At 47.3% G+C, this 21,578-nt stretch overlaps 1 protein-coding gene across 2 annotated transcripts in view; it reads right to left on the bottom strand.

Annotated features, from left to right (window-relative positions):
- Window positions 1-21,578, bottom strand: part of SPTBN1 (spectrin beta, non-erythrocytic 1) — a 964,524-nt gene that overhangs the window by 416,793 nt on the left and 526,153 nt on the right. For both annotated transcript variants that reach the window (XM_069608234.1, XM_069608235.1), the window contains 4 exons: window positions 17,232-17,419; window positions 8,085-8,202; window positions 2,384-2,542; window positions 1,767-2,069 (listed from right to left, as the gene is read on the bottom strand). In XM_069608234.1, coding sequence (XP_069464335.1) covers window positions 1,767-2,069; window positions 2,384-2,542; window positions 8,085-8,202; window positions 17,232-17,419 — 768 coding nt within the window. The remainder of the gene's footprint in view (window positions 1-1,766; window positions 2,070-2,383; window positions 2,543-8,084; window positions 8,203-17,231; window positions 17,420-21,578) is intronic.

Here is a 21,578-nt window from a genome sequence, read left to right as displayed (position 1 = left end):
GAGGGAATTGGATCGGTACAGGTAGCAGTAGGGTGGGCTTTATTAAGTAGAAGAAGAAGATTAGTGTTGGAAATGGGAGCAAAGTGAGAGATAAAGGCAGAAGGGGTAGCAAAAGAGGGAGGTGATGAGCCTAGAGGAAAGGAGGCTTCAATATTTTGACCAAGAGAGAAAACCTTCAATGAGAAGAAATGGCCGAAGTCAAGAGCAGAGACAGTGGCGTTAAGAGTGGTCAGGTGTGGGAGGAGAGAGAAGGCGTTTAAGAGTATGAAAAAGACACATAGGGTGGGCAGATTGAGTGTGAAGAAGATCAGAAAAGTAGACCCGCTTAGAAGAGAGTAAACAGTCAGTGAGTGTGATAGGAGAAGTAAGAGGAACGATCAGGTCTAGATTTAGATTTGAGCCACCGCCTTTCGAGTCAGAGGAGAAAGTGTTGCCTAGAACAAAGGTAAGGGGGAAGCCAATATTGAGAGGTTTTCCGAGTAGGATGGAAAGCAGATTAAGGATAGAGTCGATCTAGGAAGAGAGAAAGAGATGAGGAAATGGCAGAAGCTGCCTCATCAGCACTGAGGCCGGAGAAAGATGAGAGAGAAGGAAGTCTAGCAGAACAGTTGTGAAAGAACAAAATGTTTTTGGAAGAGAGGGAAGTAGGGAGCACTGGGAAATTGAGGACAGGACTGACACTGAAAGTAGATAGTGATCTGATAAGTAGACCGGTAGAGCAAATACAGGGGAGGCAGTAAAGGGTCAGAGGAAAATTAGATCAAGAGAAGAAACAGAGATGTGCGTAGGAGGTGTTACAAGAGGTGAAAGAAAATGTGAGTCGAGAACAGAGAGACAGGGAGTCGTAGATAGGAGACATGGGATAGGAGATTATCAATATCATTACAAAAAGAACCAACCGGTCCAGGAGGACAATAGACAATAAGTGAGATGTAGTAAAGATATTGTATATGAATTCGATGGAAGAGTAAGAGGGAATGTCAACAGGGGGAGGGATAGAAGAGAAAGAAGGACGAAAGAGTATGCCAGTGACCCTCAGCCCCCGCGAATAGTGGCTTGGGGGACACGGGCAAAAGAGGACAGATGTGGTAAGAGAAGCAGCAACAGTATTATTATGGGGTAGAATCCAGGTTTCGTTAATAGATAAGAATTGAAAGTATAATCTTAGGAATATGTCCAGGACCTCAGTGGATTTAGGGAAGATTTACAAATACACTTATAACAACTTGCCTGTTACAATCCCAAACCCATGGTCCAATGCACTACAATATTCAACAGATTTACATATTCTTGGTCCACTGGTCTGCATTATGAGACCAGCTTTAAAAAAAAAATCAAAAACATAAAAGGAAAAGGTACAGAATACTGCTCAAAATAATAAAAAGAATAACTTCAGTAATGAAAAAGTTTTCAATCAATGCATTGTGTTCTATTTTATCTCCAGGTTCATGTTCAGGCGCCTTTATGGCATGGTGCCATCACTTCAGTACAGTGAAGATGCCGCACTGGCCAGTGGAAAAACACAAGGCCATAAAAATATGACTAGGTGGGCAAATTTGTATTTTCGGCAAGAAGTTTTAGCAAGAGAAAATCTTTCAACAATTAAAAAAAAAAAAAGAAAACTGACCACTTTTCGACAGATGACTGGAGATTTGAGAGCTTTTGAATATAGCCTTGCCGTGAAAGTGGAAAGCAAAACAAGTTAATGGGAGAACATTGGCAGACTTACATGTGCAAAACATTGTACACATATGCCCTCAACTCACCTTCATTTCGTCCATCCAGTCCATAATGTACAGCATTTCCTGGAACACCCTCTGCAGGCCAAGGTTCATTTCCAGCCGCTGTCTGCGCGCCCTGAGCAGCTCCAGGAGGTACTCCCAGAGGCGGATGACGTTGTCTTTTCTTGCAGTGATGCGTTTGATGTCATGATAGTTCTCTGCTTCCAGTTCCCGGGCAACAGCAACCACAGCTTGCACACGCTCCTCATACGCTGCAATGTCGGTTTCAATCGCTTCATGTTTTTTGGTAGCAGCTTCCACTGCTGGTAGGTCAAAACCGAAATTGTCCTGCAAAGCAACACAATGTTAAGATACATAAAGAAAATGCAACTGATTTGTTTCTAGTGTAAAAGAAAAAGTTAAATTTAAAAAACAAGGTCACAGCTTTTCAAACTTCACAGATCAGAGACTACACAAAAACAAATGCAATAAACAAGCATAATAAAAACATCACTAGTTAGAGCAGATTTTTAGAAACCAAATGCATTTATACAAAATGAAAAAAAAAACAAAGAAAAAAGAGAAATGGAACCACTGCCCAGATAAATCTGTTTTGTTTTTCAATATTTCTAGAGGAATTAATGGAATTCTGAAATCACAACCTGAGAAACGAGACGTTGATTTTCACTGAGCCACGTTTCTCTCATAGCTGCCTTGCGATCAAACCGGCGAGCCAGCTGTTCCAGTTTCTCTTGTCTTATGAGCTCATTTCGCAGTGCCAGTTCTCGTTCATGTTCTGCTTTTTCCAGTCTTTCCCAGGCCTGAGAAAAAAGTTATTTCATTTACAAAGGAACTTGAAGTAGTGTGAACACGTTTGCTCTACTAGATGCAAAGTAAAACTTGTCTAACCCACCACCCCCCACCGGGTTGCTCGGTTTGTTAGTATTCATTAAGCACTAAAGCTTTAAATACACAAACATCAGCAATAACTACAAGTTTTTTTTAATGGAAGAGGTTCTAAGAGCACATGATAAAAATCAGAGTTTGTTTTTCATTAACTAACAACATTATTCTGTGCTCTATTGAGTACAAACGTGAGAACCTCTCACTGAATGAATGGAGAGTAATAGTGTTACCTCTTGAGCATTTTGATGAAGCTATCCCAGCGACTCACTGTTCTGTTACTGGCAACTCTGCAAGCATTGCATTTATTTATTTTATTTTAGTATTTGTAGAGCGCACTTCAGCCCAGAGGCAACGAGGCGCTATAAGGAGATTTAAAGAAGGCTTGCTTGAGGGTTACAATAAACGGCCCCAGAAGGTATACTTAAGTAGATTCAATTAGATCCAGTTACATGGTTACAGAGGATACACAGAGATTTTTACATTTGGTTACTCATATTCTTGTCTAGGTAGCAAGTGGCATAACAGAAAGTGTCCTATACATGGTGATATAGTGGTAGTGCATACCTGGAATGCAGGGCTCTTTATACAAAAAGCTGGGTTTTTAAGGCCTTGCGGAAGGCTGTGTTAGAATCAATTGATCTAATCTGAGCTGGGAAGTTGCACTGGAGACTATTACCACACTCTAGCAGGCAGTTATACCATAGATGAATCCAAAGCAGCATGTGGTTTTATCACCCGCCCTTGGGATTTCAAATGACATTTCCAGGGACTTAAGACTGAGGAGGGTAGGAGTGAGATCAGGTAAAAAGAACTGTGCAATCTATTGTATAGATAAATGCATGCACCTTCTATGGATGCTGCAGTATAAATAAGAGGTGTAAAAACAGACCGCTACATCAACACTAAATATAACCCGGAAACATGGACTATTGCACGATTAGCTCACAAGTAATTCGAACAATATTACAATATTTCAAAATATACCACAACTTTGAAAATTTCATTAAGTTTAAAATACATACAAATTAAAGATGAGACTTATTTTCGTCTGTCTAAAATAGTATTTTAAGTTATGTACTCCCATTAATGAACATACAACTTAAATTACAAATTTCAGGCAACCAACAACCTTAACAAACTTGGGTGATCTTTACGTAGCAAATGCACATGCGATTAACTAATGAAGGCATCGTGCATTTCCTCAAAATACTGAAAAATAGGAGCCGGGGAAACATTTTTATTTGGGGCTTCTGAGAGAAGTGGCAGGTGCAGAGATAAGCAGTACTTTAAGATACTCTTTCCACAGATGTCTGATCAGGCGATCCAGTCCAAATGTATGGGATACATTAGTCACCGGAATTGTATTTCTGATGCTTGTATCTGCTTAGATTCACATGCTGTGCATAGGCCGACATCTAGTGAAAGCTGCAGAGTATTACAGTTGTTTTTGAAACACTAAAAAAGGACGTCGACAGGGCATGCCAGTAATACTATCCCTAGTGCGACGTCCCCTGTACCCATGATCCCTCACGCGTGTAGGTCCCTCAGATTGTTATTTTTCTGACATGAGGTAGCATGAGGTGTAGCATGAGTACAGTTGTATCCAAGCAGATCCGTATCAGACAAGCTCATAAGAATCCAGGCGCCTTCTCTCCGAGGGGAGGAAGGGTGGATCGCATGTGAATCTAAGCAGATACAAGCATCAAAAATACGATTACGGTGAGTAATATATCCATTCTGAGGTTTGTGGAATCTGCTTAGATCAAATGCTGTACATAGATTAGCAAGCAGTGGAAGGAGTTGGGATGTGAGAAGGTTCATGAGCGAATAAATGTCTTAGAACCGCTTGTCCCACTTGTGTATCGGTCTTGGAATGAGTGTCAATGCAGTAGTGCTAAGTGAAAGTATGTATTGAGCTCCATGTAGCTGCTTTGCAAATACTGTCTAAGGGGACATATGCAATGAAAGCCAGAGTGGCTCCAGTACCTCTTGTGCAGTGGGCCCTTGGCGTAAAAGGTAGTGTTTTATCTGATAAGGAATAGCACAGTTGGATACATCTGACCATCCACCTAGAGATGGCATTCTTAGAGATGCGGTCACCTTCTCTGCCTGGCGCTATGGAGACAACCAGTTGATCTGTCTTTCGTAGCAGTCTCGTCTTGTCTACATAGTAGAGGACCACTCTCCTCACATCTAGTGTGTGGAGTTGTACCTCAGCAGAGCTTTTGGGCTCCTGGAAGAATGCTGGTAGCTCAATAGACTGGTTTACATGAAATTTGGAGATTAATTTAGGTGAGAACCTAGGGTGAGTATGTAAAACCAGCTTGTCCTTATGTATACTACAGAAAGGATCCTGCACTGACAATGCTTGGATTTCACTAACCCTTCTTATGGAAGTGATAGCTACTAAGAAGGCAGTTTCATAAGTCAGGTGTTTGAGAGTAGACTTGTGCATAGGCTTGAATGGGGGTCCCATGAGCTTAGCGAGTACCACATTGAGGTCCCAACCTGGCAGTGGGTTAGCCGCCACAGCGTTCAAGAGTCTGGTAAAGACCCTGGGAGCCGAGTTGAGGCCAAATGGAAGGACTTTGTATTGGAAATGGGAACCATGATCCTGAACTGTAGGAAAGAAATTTTAAGTTACTCACCGTAGTGGCTAACGTACTCCTAGTCCATAGTCCCCTTTCCTCCATACTGTATGGGGCGTCCCTTCCATGGGACGGGAGACTGTACCTTTTTTTACCAGAAAAAACCCTCTTCCCCTTTAAATTTAGAGGCGTGCGGGGGCGCAGCCCAGGGAGCATGCGCTGCCCTGACTCCGCCCTCCGGTACCACACCTCAGTCCCCATTGACGCGTCGACAATAGATTTAACATTGCCGACTGACACCATTATTATTAGGGGGAGGTTGGTGGGACGTATGGAGGAAAGGGGACTATGGACCAAGAGTACGTTAGTCACTACGGTGAGTAACTTATAATTACTCTTACGTCCCATCCCCTTTGCTCCATACTGCATGGGCGATTAAAACTGATTGTAGCCCCATGGTGGAGAGGAGACCCTCCTTAAGCAAATAGGTTCCTGAGAACCGCCTGTCCGAACGCCGCATCAGATCTAGAGCCGGCATCCAAACAGTAATGCTTGCAGAAGGCCGAGGGAGAGGCCCAAGTGGCCGCCCTGCTTATGACTTGCCAAGGGACACGGCGCTGGAATGCGATGGCCTTTGCCTTGGCCCTGGCTGCGTGGGCATGCATGTTGGCCGGGAGCGGCTTTTGCTGGCCCTCGTACGCTTCCTTAATGGCCAAGACCATCCAGCAGTATATGGAGGCCTTAGAGGCCCGATAGCCTGGCCTCGAGCCACCGAAAGTGACAAACAGAGTGTCAGACTTGCGGAAGCCCTTGGTCCTGTCCAAGTAGAGACTTAGGGCACACCTGACATCCAGACAGTGCAGCACTCTGTGCTTTGTCCTTGGGATTGGGAAATAATGTAGGAAGGACTATTTCTTCGTTCAAGTGAAATGCAGATGGAACCTTGGGCAGAAATGCTGGGTGCGTCCGCATGACTACCATGTCCTTGTGAAGAACAAGTTACTCTCTTACCTGGTAACATTTTTTCGATGGGATGGTCCGACGACGTATACCATATCTATGACAGTAATCACCACAGCTGTGCTGCTTCGGAAAATCCTTATGCGTCCTGCGTCGATGACGTCGATACACCGCCCACGAGGACCTCCTCCTACGGCCGACGTCACTGGATGTTAGAAGTAGGATGCACAACGCCCGTAGCCTCAGTTGTAGTTTTTTCCCATAACGTGTGGCACCAGTCTTCTGCCAGTCTGACCACACAAAGCCTTGCGGAAACGTAAGCTGCAATCGCATAAGAAATTCTGTAACGGGGAAGGCAGGGAGGGAGCAATATGGAATACGTCGTCGAACTACTCGTAATTGTCTGCCCCCAGCCTGCATGCCTCCAGGTTGGATTCCCCCGGGAGGTGGACTGCCGAGAGGTAAATGTCATTTTCCAGGGCCCTTTCCCACATGCTGATCGCCAGCCTGCACAGAGGAGGGGATCTAAAGTTGGGAAGAGCCCGTTCCAGGATGGACACCTGCTGAACCCTGTAGAAGTCGACATGCGCCGGGGAGGAGCGTGACGCCTCAAGACCGAGTACCTGAATGATAGAAAAGACAAAAAAAGACAAAGAATGAAGAAGTATACGCGCGTGGAATTACATGGCCGAAGCCAAACCCAGGAGCGCTGGTGAATTCGGCCCGTTCCCGTCGACTCTCAAATGGGGACTGAGGTGTGGCGCCGGAGGGCAGAGTCAGGGCAGCGCATGCTCCTTGGGCCGCGCCCCAGCGCACCTCTAAATTTAAGGGGAAGAAGGTATTTTCTGGTGAAAGGTTCAGTCTCCCATCCTTGGAGGGGACGCCCGTACAGTATGGAGGAAAGGGGACGGGAGAGTATTGTCTGTGTGCCATCCCAAATGGGTATGTACTGATTTATTGAAACGCAGAGTGTATTTTTTTAAGTATATCTAAGTGTTAAATATTTGTTCCCTTCTAAAGAAGTCTTATTCAAACTGGATGTTAAATTAATAAATGATAGTTTCATCAAGAAACCTTGAGTGCAAGTGATTTGGATACGTGTCACTGTGAAAGTCTATGTTGCAACCCTACAGCTCACATTGACCCCTCTTGAGATCAGCCTGGCTGCTCAGTCACTCTACCAACTTGTGTAGTACAGATTTATACCACAGGTTGAGTTAACTATTGCCAAAAGGACAAGGCTGGTGCAGTTTCCCACAGGGTACTGCATACAATCTTGCCAAACACAAAAGATGTCTATAAAAGTTGGGAGGAAAACATGACTCCATAAAAAGGACTCCCATAGCCACAGTAAAAGAAAGGGTGAGTGGGGGAAAAGGTTCCCACTCACCCAGCAAACTTGAAAAAAAACAAACAAGTCCAGCAAAAAGTGCTGGGGGTCTCACAGGTTGAAGGAGATTTGGCAGAAAATGAAAAATCGGTATGCCTATCCACCCTGAAGGCTATGAGTAAAGGGTTTCTGATAAGGCTTCTAAACTTTTGACCAACAATTTCATAATTAATCTTTCATTATGTGCTTAATACTGCAGACCACTCTATAATCTAAACACGGAACCGGGATTCAAACCAGTGTTGCCCTGCATTGCCGTGCTTCCGCCTGTCTGAAGAACAAGTGTGGAGTAAAGAGGGGCAATAGTGCACCAATAACTGATATTAAGGAAAACAGCCCAGAACATGTAATTGCTGAGAAAAACGCAGGAAGAGGGGCGTGGAAAGCTTTAAACTGCCAGGCGGTATGGACAGAAAGAGCATTAGGAATAGTTCAAGAGTAGACACAGACAGTTCTCTTGTTGAGCATCTAGAAGAAACTGGCATTTAATATCACGATGAGTAGCAGAATAGGACTTACCTTGTTTATGTCTGAGATGAGTTTGCCCTCTCTTGGCATATACACTTTTTGATTGTTTGCCCTCATTTTACTTTGAATCGTGAAAAGTAACACTTCCAAGTTTCCTTTTTCTGTAAACCTAAGAAAATAAATCAAGCAAGATTTGGAACTGAAATTAAATTCACATTCCAAGGCAATCGCAATTTCTCTAAAACCAGAAATTAAAAAGCTAATATTTTCTTTGTTGGATACAGAAACAAATAAGAGTAATTGAGCCAAACATGACGTGCCAAATGAATCAGAATTCAGCAAAGTTGTGATAAACCCAACAAAGTATTCATAATTGGGCCCCACAGATGAAATCTAGTCACCAGGTGTCATTTTCCACAATGTACAGTAACCAAAACCTACTGTAGTACACAAGGCGCTGTCCCGCCAAATAGACCGGTGTTAGGTTAGATTTTCATATTTATGCAAAATCTCCCTCACCTGCGAGACCCTGAGCACTTTTTGCTGGACTTGAGGATTCTTTTTCTATGTTCCTGAGTGAGTCCTCTACTCACTCTTTCTTTTACTGTTTCCATGGAAGTCATTTTTGTGACTGTTCAGACTTTATTTTTGGAATCATTCCTTCCTATAACTTTTTGGGCACTAAATGTTATTATTGCAGGCTGCAGCACTTTCTGTGCAGTGTTGCTGGGGAGCCCCTTGGGCTTCCCTTTTTATTTTCTGTTGGGTACCTCGTGTGAACTAATGTTCCCAATGGTTGAAAGATACTTTTTATCCTTTCTACAAACCCCATTGTGATCTCAGCACACCCCACCTTATGTGGAGTACTGAGGGTATCCACTGTATCCCCTTTCTCAATACTCCTGTAACATTTCTGTTACAGTGACTAGCGTGTACCTTTATGGCTGGTGCGAGTGAACTTGTTCTACCGACTTATGGGTGATTTTTACTCACAGGCTGTCAACCCAGCCGCGGTAATGTACAGAAGGGTCACCATTCATCTAGACTGGTGGCTGTATTCTTTTTTCACCATTTTCCGTCTGCTTGTCCTTCTCTGGCCCTTCGTCTGCTGTTCTGGAAGGGGGAAGGTCCGAGTTTGATTTTTGTTTTCAGAGGGAAATTTTGAGGCACGCGGTGGTGCGGCCATGGGAGCATGTGGCCCCCTGACTCCGCCCTCCGGCGCCATACCTCAGTCCCCATAGACGCAATGACAATTGATTAACATTGCCTAATGACATCAGTTTTATTAGGGGGGTGGAGGATGGTGGGATTTATGGAGGAAAGGGGACGAAGAGTATGTTAGTCGCTACGGTGAGTAACTTATAATTTCCCTTACGTCCAGTCCCCTTTCCTCCATACTGCATGGGCGATTACAACTGAATATAGCCCTAGGGTGGAGAGGAGACCCTCCTTTAGCAAATAGGTTTCTTAGAACTGACTGTCCGAAAACTGCGTCTGATATAGAGCAGGTGTCCAAACAGTAGTATTTGCAGAAAGCAGAGGGGGTGGCCCAGGTGGCCGCCCTGCTTATGACCTGCCACAGAACCTGCTGTTGGAATGCAATGGCTGTGGCCTTGGCTCTGACCGCCTGGGTATGCATGTTAGCTGGAAGTGGCTTGTGCGGCTCCTCATAGGCCTCCTTGATGGCCGAAACCATCCACCGTGCTATCGAGGCCTTGGATGCCCTATACCCGGGCCTTGACCCCGCCAAAGGTAACACACAAACAGTGCGTCCGACTTGCGGAAGCCCTTGGTCCTGTCCAAGTAGAATTTCAAAGCGCTTCTGACATCCAGACAGTGCATAACCCTCTGAACCTCGTCCTAAGACTCGCCAAAGAACGTGGGTAGGATTATCTCCTGATTCAGATGGAAGGCGGAGGGTACCTTTGGTAGGAACACCGGGTGTGCCTGCAGGACTACCTTATCCTTGTGAAAAGTAGTATAAAGCTCTGAAGCCACAAGAGCCTGTATTTCGTTGACTCTGCGAACCGAAGTGAGGCCCACTAGCAGGGCTGTCTTAATAGTGATCAGCCTGATGTCCACGGACTCCATTGGCTCGAACGGCTTGTGCGCCAAGTCTGGCGAGGCCCATCAAATGCCTCTTGACTATCGGATTGGAAGAGGAGAAGACCTTCTCCTCCGAGTTTCTGTAGGCCCCTATGGCAATACGTGCAGCATGTATCCCCCTGCACGCCCGAGTGCGCAAGGTGCGCTGTGAAGGAGTGCACATCGTCCAACCTGCACGTAACGGGGGGAGGGTTGATCTCCTTCGAGGCTGCCCAGTGACAGAACCTAGTCCACTTACTCTGGCTCCTGGTAGCCTTGCTCCTCGCACCCTGAATGATGTCTAGGTTAGTCTGCGAGAGTTTGAGGTGCCTTAGTGTGAACTCCTTAGGAACCACGCTACAAGGGATAATTTCTGTGGCGCGGGGTGGATGACCCTGCCCACCTGCTGTGCCAACAGGTGTGCTGGGCCCGTCAGAAGGTGAATGGGGGTCTGTCCGAGAGGCTGAGCAGCTCCGAGAACCACAGTATCGCTGGCCACCACAGAGCGATCAGAATGATGCTGAGGTGACAAGATTCCTTTATTTTGCATATCACCCTGTGGACCAGTGGTGTGGGCAGGAAGGTGTATGCTGTCATACCGTTCCACTGAATCTGAAATGCGTCGCCTACGGAGCCTGGACCCTGCCCCTGCCAGGATGCGAACTGCTGGCACTTCCTGTTATCCAAAGAAGCAAAAAGATACACCTGAGGTGTCCCCATGTGCGGAAGATCTCCTGCAGCATCTGGTTGTTCAATTGGCACTCTTAATGGTCTGCTCCCAGCCTGCTGAGCCTGTCCGCCTCCAAGTTGGACTCCCCCGGAAGGTGGACGGCCATGAGGTAGATGTTGTTCTCCAGGGCCCATTCCCACATGCTGATGGCAAGTAAGCACAGTGGTGGAGACCTGGTGACCCCCTATTTGTTGACATAGTACATGGTGGTGGAGATGTCTGTCTGGATGAGGACGACCCCGCCACCAATGACCGGAAGGAAAGCTTTGAGTGCTACCCAGGTGGCCTTCAGTTTCTGCCAGTTATGAGACTCCTGCTCCTGCCAGGCCCAGACTCCATGGACGCTGTGACTGTCCAGAGCGGCCCCGCAGCCCGAGAGAGAGAGGGAGAGAGAGAGAGAGAGAGAGAGGAGTCTGTAGTGATGGTGACTTGCGGGGCCGGCTGCCTGAAGGGTTTGCCCGTGCGCAGATTGCAGTCCCTGGACCACCATGTGAGGCCCGAGTAGCGAGAATGCGGAACGCTGACAAGCACCGCTTGGGAGCCCCGCTCTTGATTCCATGAAGCTGCGAAGTGCAGCTGAACTCTACTCATCCTGAGTCTCGTGGCGGGGGGGGGGGACAGCCAGAAGGACCGCCATGAGTCCCAATAGGTGTTGGTTCCACCAGGCAGATGTCACTTCTCGGATAAGGAAGTGAGCCGTGGCCCTCTTGATGGCTGTGATCTTGTCCTTCGAGGGGAAAACTCTATCGGAGTGCGTGTCCCAGATGAGGCACATAAAAGAAAGTCTCTGCGTGAGCTGCAGCTGAGACTTCTTGAGGTTCAGCAAAAACCCCAGGTTGTGGAGTGTGCTCTTAAGAGCAGAGGAAGTGTGGTGTACCGCTTCTGGTGATGTCGCCCTGATACGGGTAGATGTGGTGGCCCTTGGAAGGGCTGCCACTGCTTTCATGAGTTTGGTAAACACCCTGGGAGCCGAGATAAGGCCGAAGGGTAGCACCTTGTATTGGAAGTGGCAGCCCATGATCCTGAATCGCAGAAAGGATCGATGTGGCTGCCAAATCGGGACGTGTAGATAAGCGTCCTTCAGATGGAGCACATCCAGCCCTCCCTTGCACGATGTCTCCGCTATGAGTGCTGGCGTAACCATCTTGAATTTTTGAAGAGGGAGGGAGAGGTTGAGGGTGGAAAGGTCCAACAACTCTCAGGCCATCCTGGTGGTTCTTCTGTATGGCGAAAATCCTGGAATAGAATCCCAATCCTCGCTGGGAGGCTGGGACTTCTTCCACTGCCTTGCTCTCCACAAGTGACCGAATCTACGCCAACAGAGTTGCTGTACCAATCTGTGGGGGTGGAGGGGAGGGAGGAGGAGAGGAAGGGATTGGTAGGTAGTACCCCATAGATACTACAGAGAGGATCCAGGGGTCCGGGAAATTCTGATGCCAGAACGGAGCGTGAAGGGCAAGCCTGTCCCCCACCGGAGACACGTGGACCCGAAGGAGCGCGTCATGCCTTCTTTCCCTGTTGCTGAGGAGGGGGACTGGGAAAAAGCACTTACTCCCCCACCTATTTTTGTTGTTTGCGCCGGTTTTGACTCTGCGAACGATCAGGCTGCCTGGACCTCCGTTCTTGAAAGCCGCGGGACCCTCTAAAACATCTGCCCCTTGTCGGAGTTGATGTGACTGGGTGTACGCCTTGAGTGTGGCCTTCGTAAGGATAAAGACTTCACAGTTTGCAAGCGGTTTTTCTTTTTATCTAGCTCCTCGTCGGTGGTGGAGTGGAAGAGGTCTCCACCCTTGAACGGAAGGTCCAATATGCATTCCTGGATGTCTGGATTGAACTTAGTAGCCCGGACCCAGGCCGTCCTTCTCATGTCCGTGGCGATGCATATGGCCCGGCCAGAGGTGTCGATGTGGGTCACGGTGGACTCCATGATGTCCCGCGCCACCACTTTAGCCTCTGTCAGTGCCGCCTTGAAGCTTGACTGGCTCTGCACTGGAAGCTCTGGAAGGAAGTCTGCTATTTCCTGACAAAGCCTCTGGTTAACTGCTGCCAGCATGGCATCCGCGTTGGCCTGTTGAAGATGCAGCGAGGTGTTGATATAAAGCTTGTTCCCATAAGCCTCCCAAGATCTTCTCATTGCCTAGCAGCGCAGAGGTGGCCAAGGACGACTGAGGCTTTGAGTAGAGTGACGCCGCAGCAATCACCTGAGAGTGTGATTGAGGATGGGCCAACAGCAAGAGCGTATCTCCCTCCATTTGCCTGTACTTGACATCCAGGTGTCGATTGACCAGATGGACCGAGAGGGGGTTGAGCCACCCCTTTTTGGCTAAGGCACCAACGTCCTTTTGCATCGGGATCCCTGTCCTAGCCGAGAGGCGTAAAGCAAGGACCTCAGGAACCACACATTGCCCTAGAAGTTAGGGTGGCCCAGGTACTCAGCTAGACCTGCAAGTCGTTCGTGGAAGGCCTTGGCTGAAGATGGTGCGTCAGCGTCTTCTTCCTCATCCGTGTCCACCTCAGCGTTCGGTTGGTCCAGCGCGGGAGGTGTGCTGGGCGCCGAGGGCTGGGGTGTGGAGACCGGAGCCGGAGGCTGGTATGAAACCACCTGAGCTGTGGGAGGCAGGTGAGCTGGAATCGAAGGAGCCGGATGGGGCAGTGGTGGCTGCCATAGGAGGAATGATTATGGGCGCGTGTGCGGCGGGGCCACAGGGAGCATGTCCTTGATGGCATCCGCGAGGATGGCCCCCCCATCTGAGGAGATTTCATGAGGGTGAGGACCTTTTCAAAGAACCTGTCCTCACAGGCCTGTGTGATGGCAGGTGATATTGCAGGGATTGCGGGCAGCTGCTGGGGCCGGTGCGTATAGTGTCTCGGTTGCAGAGAAAGGATAAACTGTAGGCCATGTACCTGGCTGACCACAGTACAACCTTGTAACTCGTTCCCCCCACCTGCGCCATTGCTTGGGGAGGTATCTGAAGAGCGGCCATCTTGTTTGGCACGTCTGCCATCTTGTCGAGCTGCATGCCACGTGCCAAAGTCGTGGTGCTTGGCTCACTGGGCCCAGCCTCCTCCAGGACCCTTGGCGGTGGACCTTGAGACCTGCCCTGCACTTCAGGCCGAGGCCTGGTAGGCGTATCGCCCTCGGCAAAGTCGCTGGTAGTGCTGCGTGTAGGCACCCCCCTCTGTCATGATGCCGGTAAAAGGGTGTAGCCCTTTGGGTGTACACCCGGTAAAAGAACCTTCCGGTCCCTCAGCACTCTCTTCGGTAGAGTCTACAGACCCCTCAGCCTGGCGACCGGTAGCTGAATTAGCCTCAGTATTCGTGCTTGTACAAGAACCTGAAAGGTTCCTCCCGCTCGGGTGCTTCCTTGGAAAGGAAGAGCTGCCTACCTTGGGCCTTGATCGATGTTTGACCAAGTCCTTCAGGTCCTCTGGGGGCGACCTCTCAAAGAGCTCCCTTCACCTAGCCAGTCTATCCTTCAGGGTGTGCGAGGAAAGTGCGTCACACGGGGCCAAGGCAGCGGAGGCAAAGGGCGTGGGGATCTGATGTCGGGAAGAGCCCCTCGCAGGCTGGACACCTGCTGAAGCCCGCTGAAGTCGAAATGCGCCAGGGAGGAGTGTGGCGCCAGAACACCAAGTACCCGTTTGAGAAAAAGACAAAAAAAAGAGAAGTATCCGGGGAAGAGCGTGTGGTATTACACGGCCGAAGCCAAACCCAGGAGCGCTGGTGAAATCGGCTTGTTCCTGTCGATGCGGAAAAGGGGACCGAGGTGCGGCACCTGAGGGCGGAGTCAGGGGAGCACATGCTCCCAGGGCCGCACTCCCACACACCGCAAATTTAAAGGGGAGGCCGTTTATTTTTGGTGACGGGACGCAAGATTAAGTAAGTCTAAGAGATCTCACCTCTTAGAAGTGCCCACACTGCAGACTCCCTTCTCAATGGACCCTGATATCCTTGCCACAGCCTTCAAAACCGGTGTTGACCAGGCCGTAGACGCCATCGCTCCTCTTACCATGAGGAAAGCTAAGAAAGTTAAACACTCCAATACCTGGGTCTCTCCAGAGCTGCTAGAACTTCGCTCTAAGAAGAGATGTGCACTCTCTGCATGGAAAACAAACCCCAATGAGATCTCTAAAAAGGCTTTCGATGCCATATCTAGGGAATACAAATCTAGCATCATCAAAGCCAAAGCAGCGTCCTTCAATACGAGGATATCCAACGCTAAATCAGAGACCAAAGAAATCTTCAGCATCTTTCGGGAGCTGGAAAAGCCGTCATGCCCACCCCTCACATTCTTAAAAGATGACAAATGGTGCAACAACATCCAATCTGCCATGCTCGACAAACTTAACACCCTTCAATCAAAAATCCTTGCCCATCAAAAAGCACTTTCTCACCTTCTCACTGAGCTTCAAAATGACCCTCCTGAAACCATGCAAACCAAATCACCAATTCTCTTTGAATTCAAGGAAACGAGTGAAACTGAAGTCGCTGCCCTCCTCAAAACCATTAAACCCTCTAACTGTAAAGGTGATGTGTGTCCAGCACAGCTCATTAAAGACTGTGCCCCCACCTTAGTACCCTTTATCACAGCGTTCATTAACACCTCCTTCCAATCCGGCCATGTCCCTTCTGACCTTAAGGAAGCCCGGGTCCGCCCGCTCCTTAAAAAACCATCCCTTGACCCAGTGGTCCCAGGGAACTACAGGCCCATCACCACAGTCCCGTTCCTCCTAAATATTCTGGACAAAACAGCCTATCTGCAAGTTCAGAAATACCTTGAGGATAACTGCCTTTTAGGTCTTCGGCAGTCTGGATTCCGTCCTCGCCATGGCACTGAAACGGCTCTCCTTGACCTTAAGAATCAAATGGACGACCTAAGAGACGCTGGCAAACCTGCGCTTCTTCTCCTCGATCTGTCAGCGGCGTTTGACTTGGTGGATCACAACACACTTTGTCACCACCTTGCCAAATCCGCAAACTTCTCCCCCGAAGCGTGTGAATGGATCACCTCATTCTTGCAAGATAGGGCTATGAAAGTCTTTTCCGACTCAGCCTGTGCCACACTGAGCCTCATCAAGTGCTGAGTTCCACAGGGGTCCTGCATAGCACCCACCTTGTACAACCGGTTTACCAGGCCACTATTCAAATTGCTGGACGCCCTGGGCATCTCATATACAAATTATGCAGATGATACACAGGTACTCATTCCCCTCTCGGGTGACTACCAGGCCGATAGAGTAGATAGAATTGAGGGTGATGCGAAGATCCAATCTTGGATGGCCCAGAACAGGCTATGCCTCAACAGCGAAAAAACAGAACTTCTGCTGATTGGATCCCCATCCATCCTCAGCAAATTAGGCAATCAATTCTCCACCTTTGCTGTCAACAACATTCCTATTGCCGTCTCCCAAACAATCAAAACATTTGGCGTCTACCTTGACTCAGACCGGACCATGGATAGACAAATCCGCGCCATTGTTTCTTCATCTGCTTATTTCTCCAAACTACTTAAGGCAGCAAGACCTTTCCTTTCGCTGCCCAATTGCCTCACCATAGCCAGGGCAATCATCGGCTCACGACTTGTCTATTGCAATGCCCTCCTGGCTGGGACCTCCAGCAAAAACATTGCCAAACTACAGGTGGTCCAGAACAACGCACTCAGGGCCGCCACTGGGATCTCCAGGAGGTACCACATCTACACTACAAGAAGGCAGGTGCACTGGCTGCCAGTTAAAGAAAGAATAATCTTCAAAACCCTCCCACTCGCCCATAAGTGCCGCCATGACCTAGCACCTCCCTACCTGGCTTCCAGAATTCAGAAACTCTCCTCGCAAAGGCCTACTAGAATGGCTTACACCAACATGATCTCCACTCCCCAAAGCAGGAGAGTGCACGCAGGTGGCACCAGCTTCCCCTCCATGGCCGCCTCATTCCGGAACTCCCTTCCCACCCACCTCAGGATTATTGACTCCAATCTGGCATTCCGTAAAGCTATTAAACCACACTATTTGTTTGATTTGCCAATCCTAAACCTCAGCCTATCACCTGCTACTTAACATGCCTGTAACTAAGTCTGTATCACTGTATTAACAATTAAGCTTCCTTTCATTGACTTGCAAGTGCCGCGATGCCTGTGGGCTGTATTGTGCGCTCTACAAATACAAATAAATAAATATACAAAAAATATTTCTTGCTCATGCTTCAGCTTTCTGCAGTCCTGTCCTGTTATCACTGGTACCTGTGACTTGTAGCCCACACATACAATATTTTGTGTTATAGGCTGCATTACAAACACTCAGTAGGCTGCCCATGTGCACAGACACCCCCTTAACAGAGTAACAGACTGATATACAATATAGATAATCAAAGAGCAAATACGTACTTGGGAGGTTTCTCCACAGTGCGGTAAGTGTTGAACGCCTGCAGCTGCTGTTGTACACCAACCAAAGAATTGGCAAATTTGCGATTATTTAAAATGATAATGGTTTGCTCAATCCACTCCAGGAGGTCAGAAGCTAACGATTCATACTTTTCAATCATTTTTTCAGTTTCAATGGCATTATCGAGGACCTAAAAAAGAGATCATGCAAACGTTAAGCAACATGCACGCCTTGTAATATAAAGCTAATCATTATGAAATGTCCAAGGCCTTATGAATTATTGTATCCCATGTTCCCCTCCCGTCTTGGAGCACTTTGAAGCACTCGTTTTGTGTATAAGCGCTTTTTAAACAATACAATCACTGCAATAGGAGACCATTAACTGGCAAAAGGTGCATTGTGCAATAACCAAAACAATGAATCATGTGGTTGAAATGAATAGTCATTTCCAATAACTGGACAATCCTAAAATTCCCTGTTTGGGAAACTTTCATGCTAGCAAATCACGTCCACATTTTTAAGGCTATATCATTAACACATGCAATGACATAACCTTACACTGCTCTCATGCCACCCAATACCCACTCTCCCAAAAGCCCAGCCCAACTACAATGCTTCTACAGTTAAGATTCTTCTTCAAACATGTGCACATGAATGCAGTACTTAAATGAAAAGACAAGCGCAAATCCTCCAAGAGGTAAGCCGAACCCACCATTCATCATCCATCATGGAATTCCTCTCTATGGTCAGCCACCTCTGGAGCAGTTCGCCCACCAGTTAACTTACAAATGTCTCATCCGTCTAAAAACATTGCAATTCTGTTACCATGGACACAAGACTAACATTTAATTATAACAGGATTTGACCTGAATTAAGTAGCAGAATAATATAAATTTGTAGTGGTTTTAAGGCGTGATAATTTGTATCTAGGGCAACAGGGCGCTGTGGAGATGCATCAGGGGCAGGTGAGATCCTGAGATCCCTGTGCATGGGAAGCTATTGTTGGGGAGAGGTGGTATATCCTGCCCCCTGCACCATTCCCGCAGCAGGTAAATGTTGTGTGAGCTAAGGGGGGGGGGAGAGACATCCCCACCCCTCCTGTACACATCTGCATCTCCCATTTGTGATATTAAGCATATAAACGCTGTGCTAATGCTTGTAGTATGAACTCCATTTTGTACCTTTTCCAACTCCATCTTTTTCTAGGCCCTCTGCTGAAATGTCCACTCTCCCACTCCCAGCGCCGCGCACAGCCAGCCCCCACCTCCGCCCTTTGTCAGCTCAGCAAGACTCCTGTTCTCACGGAAACGCAGCCTTTCATTGTTGCCATTATCAAGTATCGAGCACTGGCAAAATGTGCTCATCCTAGAATGTGAGACCAAGGCCTCAGAGCCTTCACCATAGGGGGAGGAGGTACGAACACTGCAGATTTCCCCAAGGCTACTGTGAGAGCCCAAGCATATTCAATAGAATATTCCATGAAGATCTTGGTACAGAACACCATTATACAGTACGTGGATGACCTAGTATGCAGTAAAGGAGAGGAAAAATGCAGAAAAGATTCCATCAATTTGTTGACATTATTGGCCCACAAGAGGTACAAGGTAGATAAAAGTAAATTGCAGCTCTGTTTAGCAGAAGTACTTTACTTGAGTCAGCTCATCTTAAAGGATGGTAAAAGGATAGTGCCAGACAGCAGCAGCAGCGTGTGCCGCGGGTACGCCACATACTGTAAGACATGCAAAAATATCTTGGCATCTGCAACTACTGCCGTTCTTGGATTGTGGATTATGCAGCGTACACAAGGCTGCTGCTCAATAGCCTGAAAGAAGGGCAAAAAGGAAAAGTTCCAATAAAATGGACACCTGAAACTCACACAGCCTTTACAACATTTAAAGAACTGATAAGTATTGCCCCGTCCTGGCAACACTTAATTATGAGTGAGAATTCTACTTGTTTTCGCATTCTAATGGGACACTCATAACCGCAGTGCTGACACAAAAAACATCACGAGGACACAAACCTCTAGCATACTAAAGCAACACACTCGACTCAGTAATGCAAGGCCATTTTGCGTGTCGAACAATCATTGCCGCATTTGCATTAGAGAAAAGTGTGACGATTGTAATGGACTGCTCTGTCACATTGTACGTTGAACACTCTGTTTGCCATTCTTGAACGATCAAAGTCCACACTTACCACCCAAAGAGCATCAGCATATGAAATAATCATCTCCAGTCCAAATGTCTATGTGGAACGTTGTAAGACAGTAAACCCAGCAACATTTATCACAGAGCCTTGCACAGTACAGGACATGCAAGAACATGATTGTGCCAAATATGAGGGGGAAGGTGATGACATCTCTAAGGCCAGAGAAAATGCCCTGGAGGAGGGCAAAGTATATTTTGTGGATGGGTCAGCATCAATATTCCCAGAGACAGGTGAAAAACATGTCGGGCTGCAGTAGTACGATTGGAGGAAGGAGAATATGAGATACTAGTACAAAAACGTTACTCTGCCCAAGCAGTAGAATTAATTGCCCTGATAGAAGCACCACACGCAGCAAAAGGATGTGCGGTAACAATATATCCAGACTCAGCATATGTAACCACCAAGGTACATGCTGGTCTATCGTGTTGGAGGAGAAGAGGGTTCAGGAGAGCAGATGAGATGGGACCCCGGTACAACATACTGCATTGCTTAATGAATTGATTAAAGCGCTAGCAGAGCCATCGGTAGTAGCATTGGTGAAGTGCCAAGCACACACAAATAACAATGACGAAATATCACTTGGGAACGCAGCGGCGGACGCTGCAGCAAAACAAGCAGCATATTTTCAAACACCACAAACGACAGAATGTGTCTTAAAAGAGAAAGTACAAGATCCAACAGAGGAAGGATACAATGCTTTACCGGTAGCAGAAATCAGAGTGATCCAAAAAAGGGCACTGCCACAAGAACAAGAATTATGGGCAAAAAGAGGGTGCACCCAATCGCCTACTGATCTCCTATGGAGACAAGATAGCACAGGAAAAGTAGGTACGCCTGTAGAATTATTAACAATAGCATTTCAAGAATTGCATTTCCCTGCCCACACCGCCAAACACCACATAGGTGCGGATATCCAGGAAGACTGGTTTGTACCAAACCTCCAGGAATATCTCACTAAAATGTCCATTGAACCTACAACATGGCAACATTTTAATTCAGGGATGACGCTCGGAACAATACGTGGCACCTTGCCGCGTCCAGTGGGGCCATTTCATGAGCTGCACAAAGATTATGCAGACATGGGAGAAAGGTGTAATGGGGCAAGGTACTTGGTCGTGGTGGTTTGTCCCTTTTCACGCTGTGTGGAAGCAGGACCATGTGCCCACCTAGACGCGAAATGCACAGCAAGATTCCTGGTGAGAGGTGTTCCAGCGTTGGAGAATATGTGATGTCATAAGATCCAACAACGGAACACATTTTGTAAATGACCTTTTAAAAGAAGTGACTGCATTATTAGGAATAAAACACACAATGTGCTTGATTTACCACCTGCAAGCGAACAGGAGAGTAGAAAAAATCAACAGCCTTCTTAAAAGCAGATTGTCAAAATTATGTCACACATTGAAGAAGAATTGGGTCTATTGTTTCCCTCTGGCACTCTTCCAGCTGCGCACACAGCCCAGTAAAGACCACCACTTGTCCCCCCATGAAATCGTGACTGATAGGAGGATGCAAACTCCACTGTCACCAGTAAGAAGGATTGCAGATGCCCATCGAACACAACTGTCCTGGAAGAGGAATTTAAAGAATACCTCACCCAATTGACAAGGGCAGTGCAATGCATTGCCAAACAAATAGCACCACCTTTCACAAGGGAAAACAAAAATGGATACAACTGCAGCTCCTGATAGCCCCACAAACCACTCTTGCCCGGGGAACTAGTGTATATTCGCAGTTTTGTAAGACGATGGAACTCACCCAGGTTCCATGGACCCTATGTAGTGATCTACTGTACTCCATTAACAGTGAAAATGAAAGGGCTCAAATATCGGTGCACCGGTCAGGCGTCAGGAAGGCCCACGACAGCATAGCAGCAGAAACACTACAGGAAAATGAAAGATGTGGCAGTGCAGTAAATAGCAAAACTATGAACTTACCAGACAACAGTTTGAGGAGTAATCTTTAGAAAATGTATATGAAAGAATAGCAGGGGTAAAATAAAAATAAAATTAAAAAAAGAATGTAATGTGAACGTATTTTTTCCTTCTTGATGTGCCTCTTCCCATGTTTTTAACGGAATGCCTCAGATAGATAGTAATGGGAGTAGAATAAGTGCAACAAGGGCCTACAGTTATGAC

The sequence above is a fragment of the Ambystoma mexicanum genome, chromosome 4q (assembly GCF_040938575.1).
Source record: "Ambystoma mexicanum isolate Mex_15411 chromosome 4q, UKY_AmexF1_1, whole genome shotgun sequence".
Classification (NCBI taxonomy): Eukaryota; Metazoa; Chordata; class Amphibia; order Caudata; family Ambystomatidae; genus Ambystoma; species Ambystoma mexicanum.
Note: the sequence above shows the minus strand (reverse complement) of the source record. Positions and strands in the feature narration are given on the sequence as shown.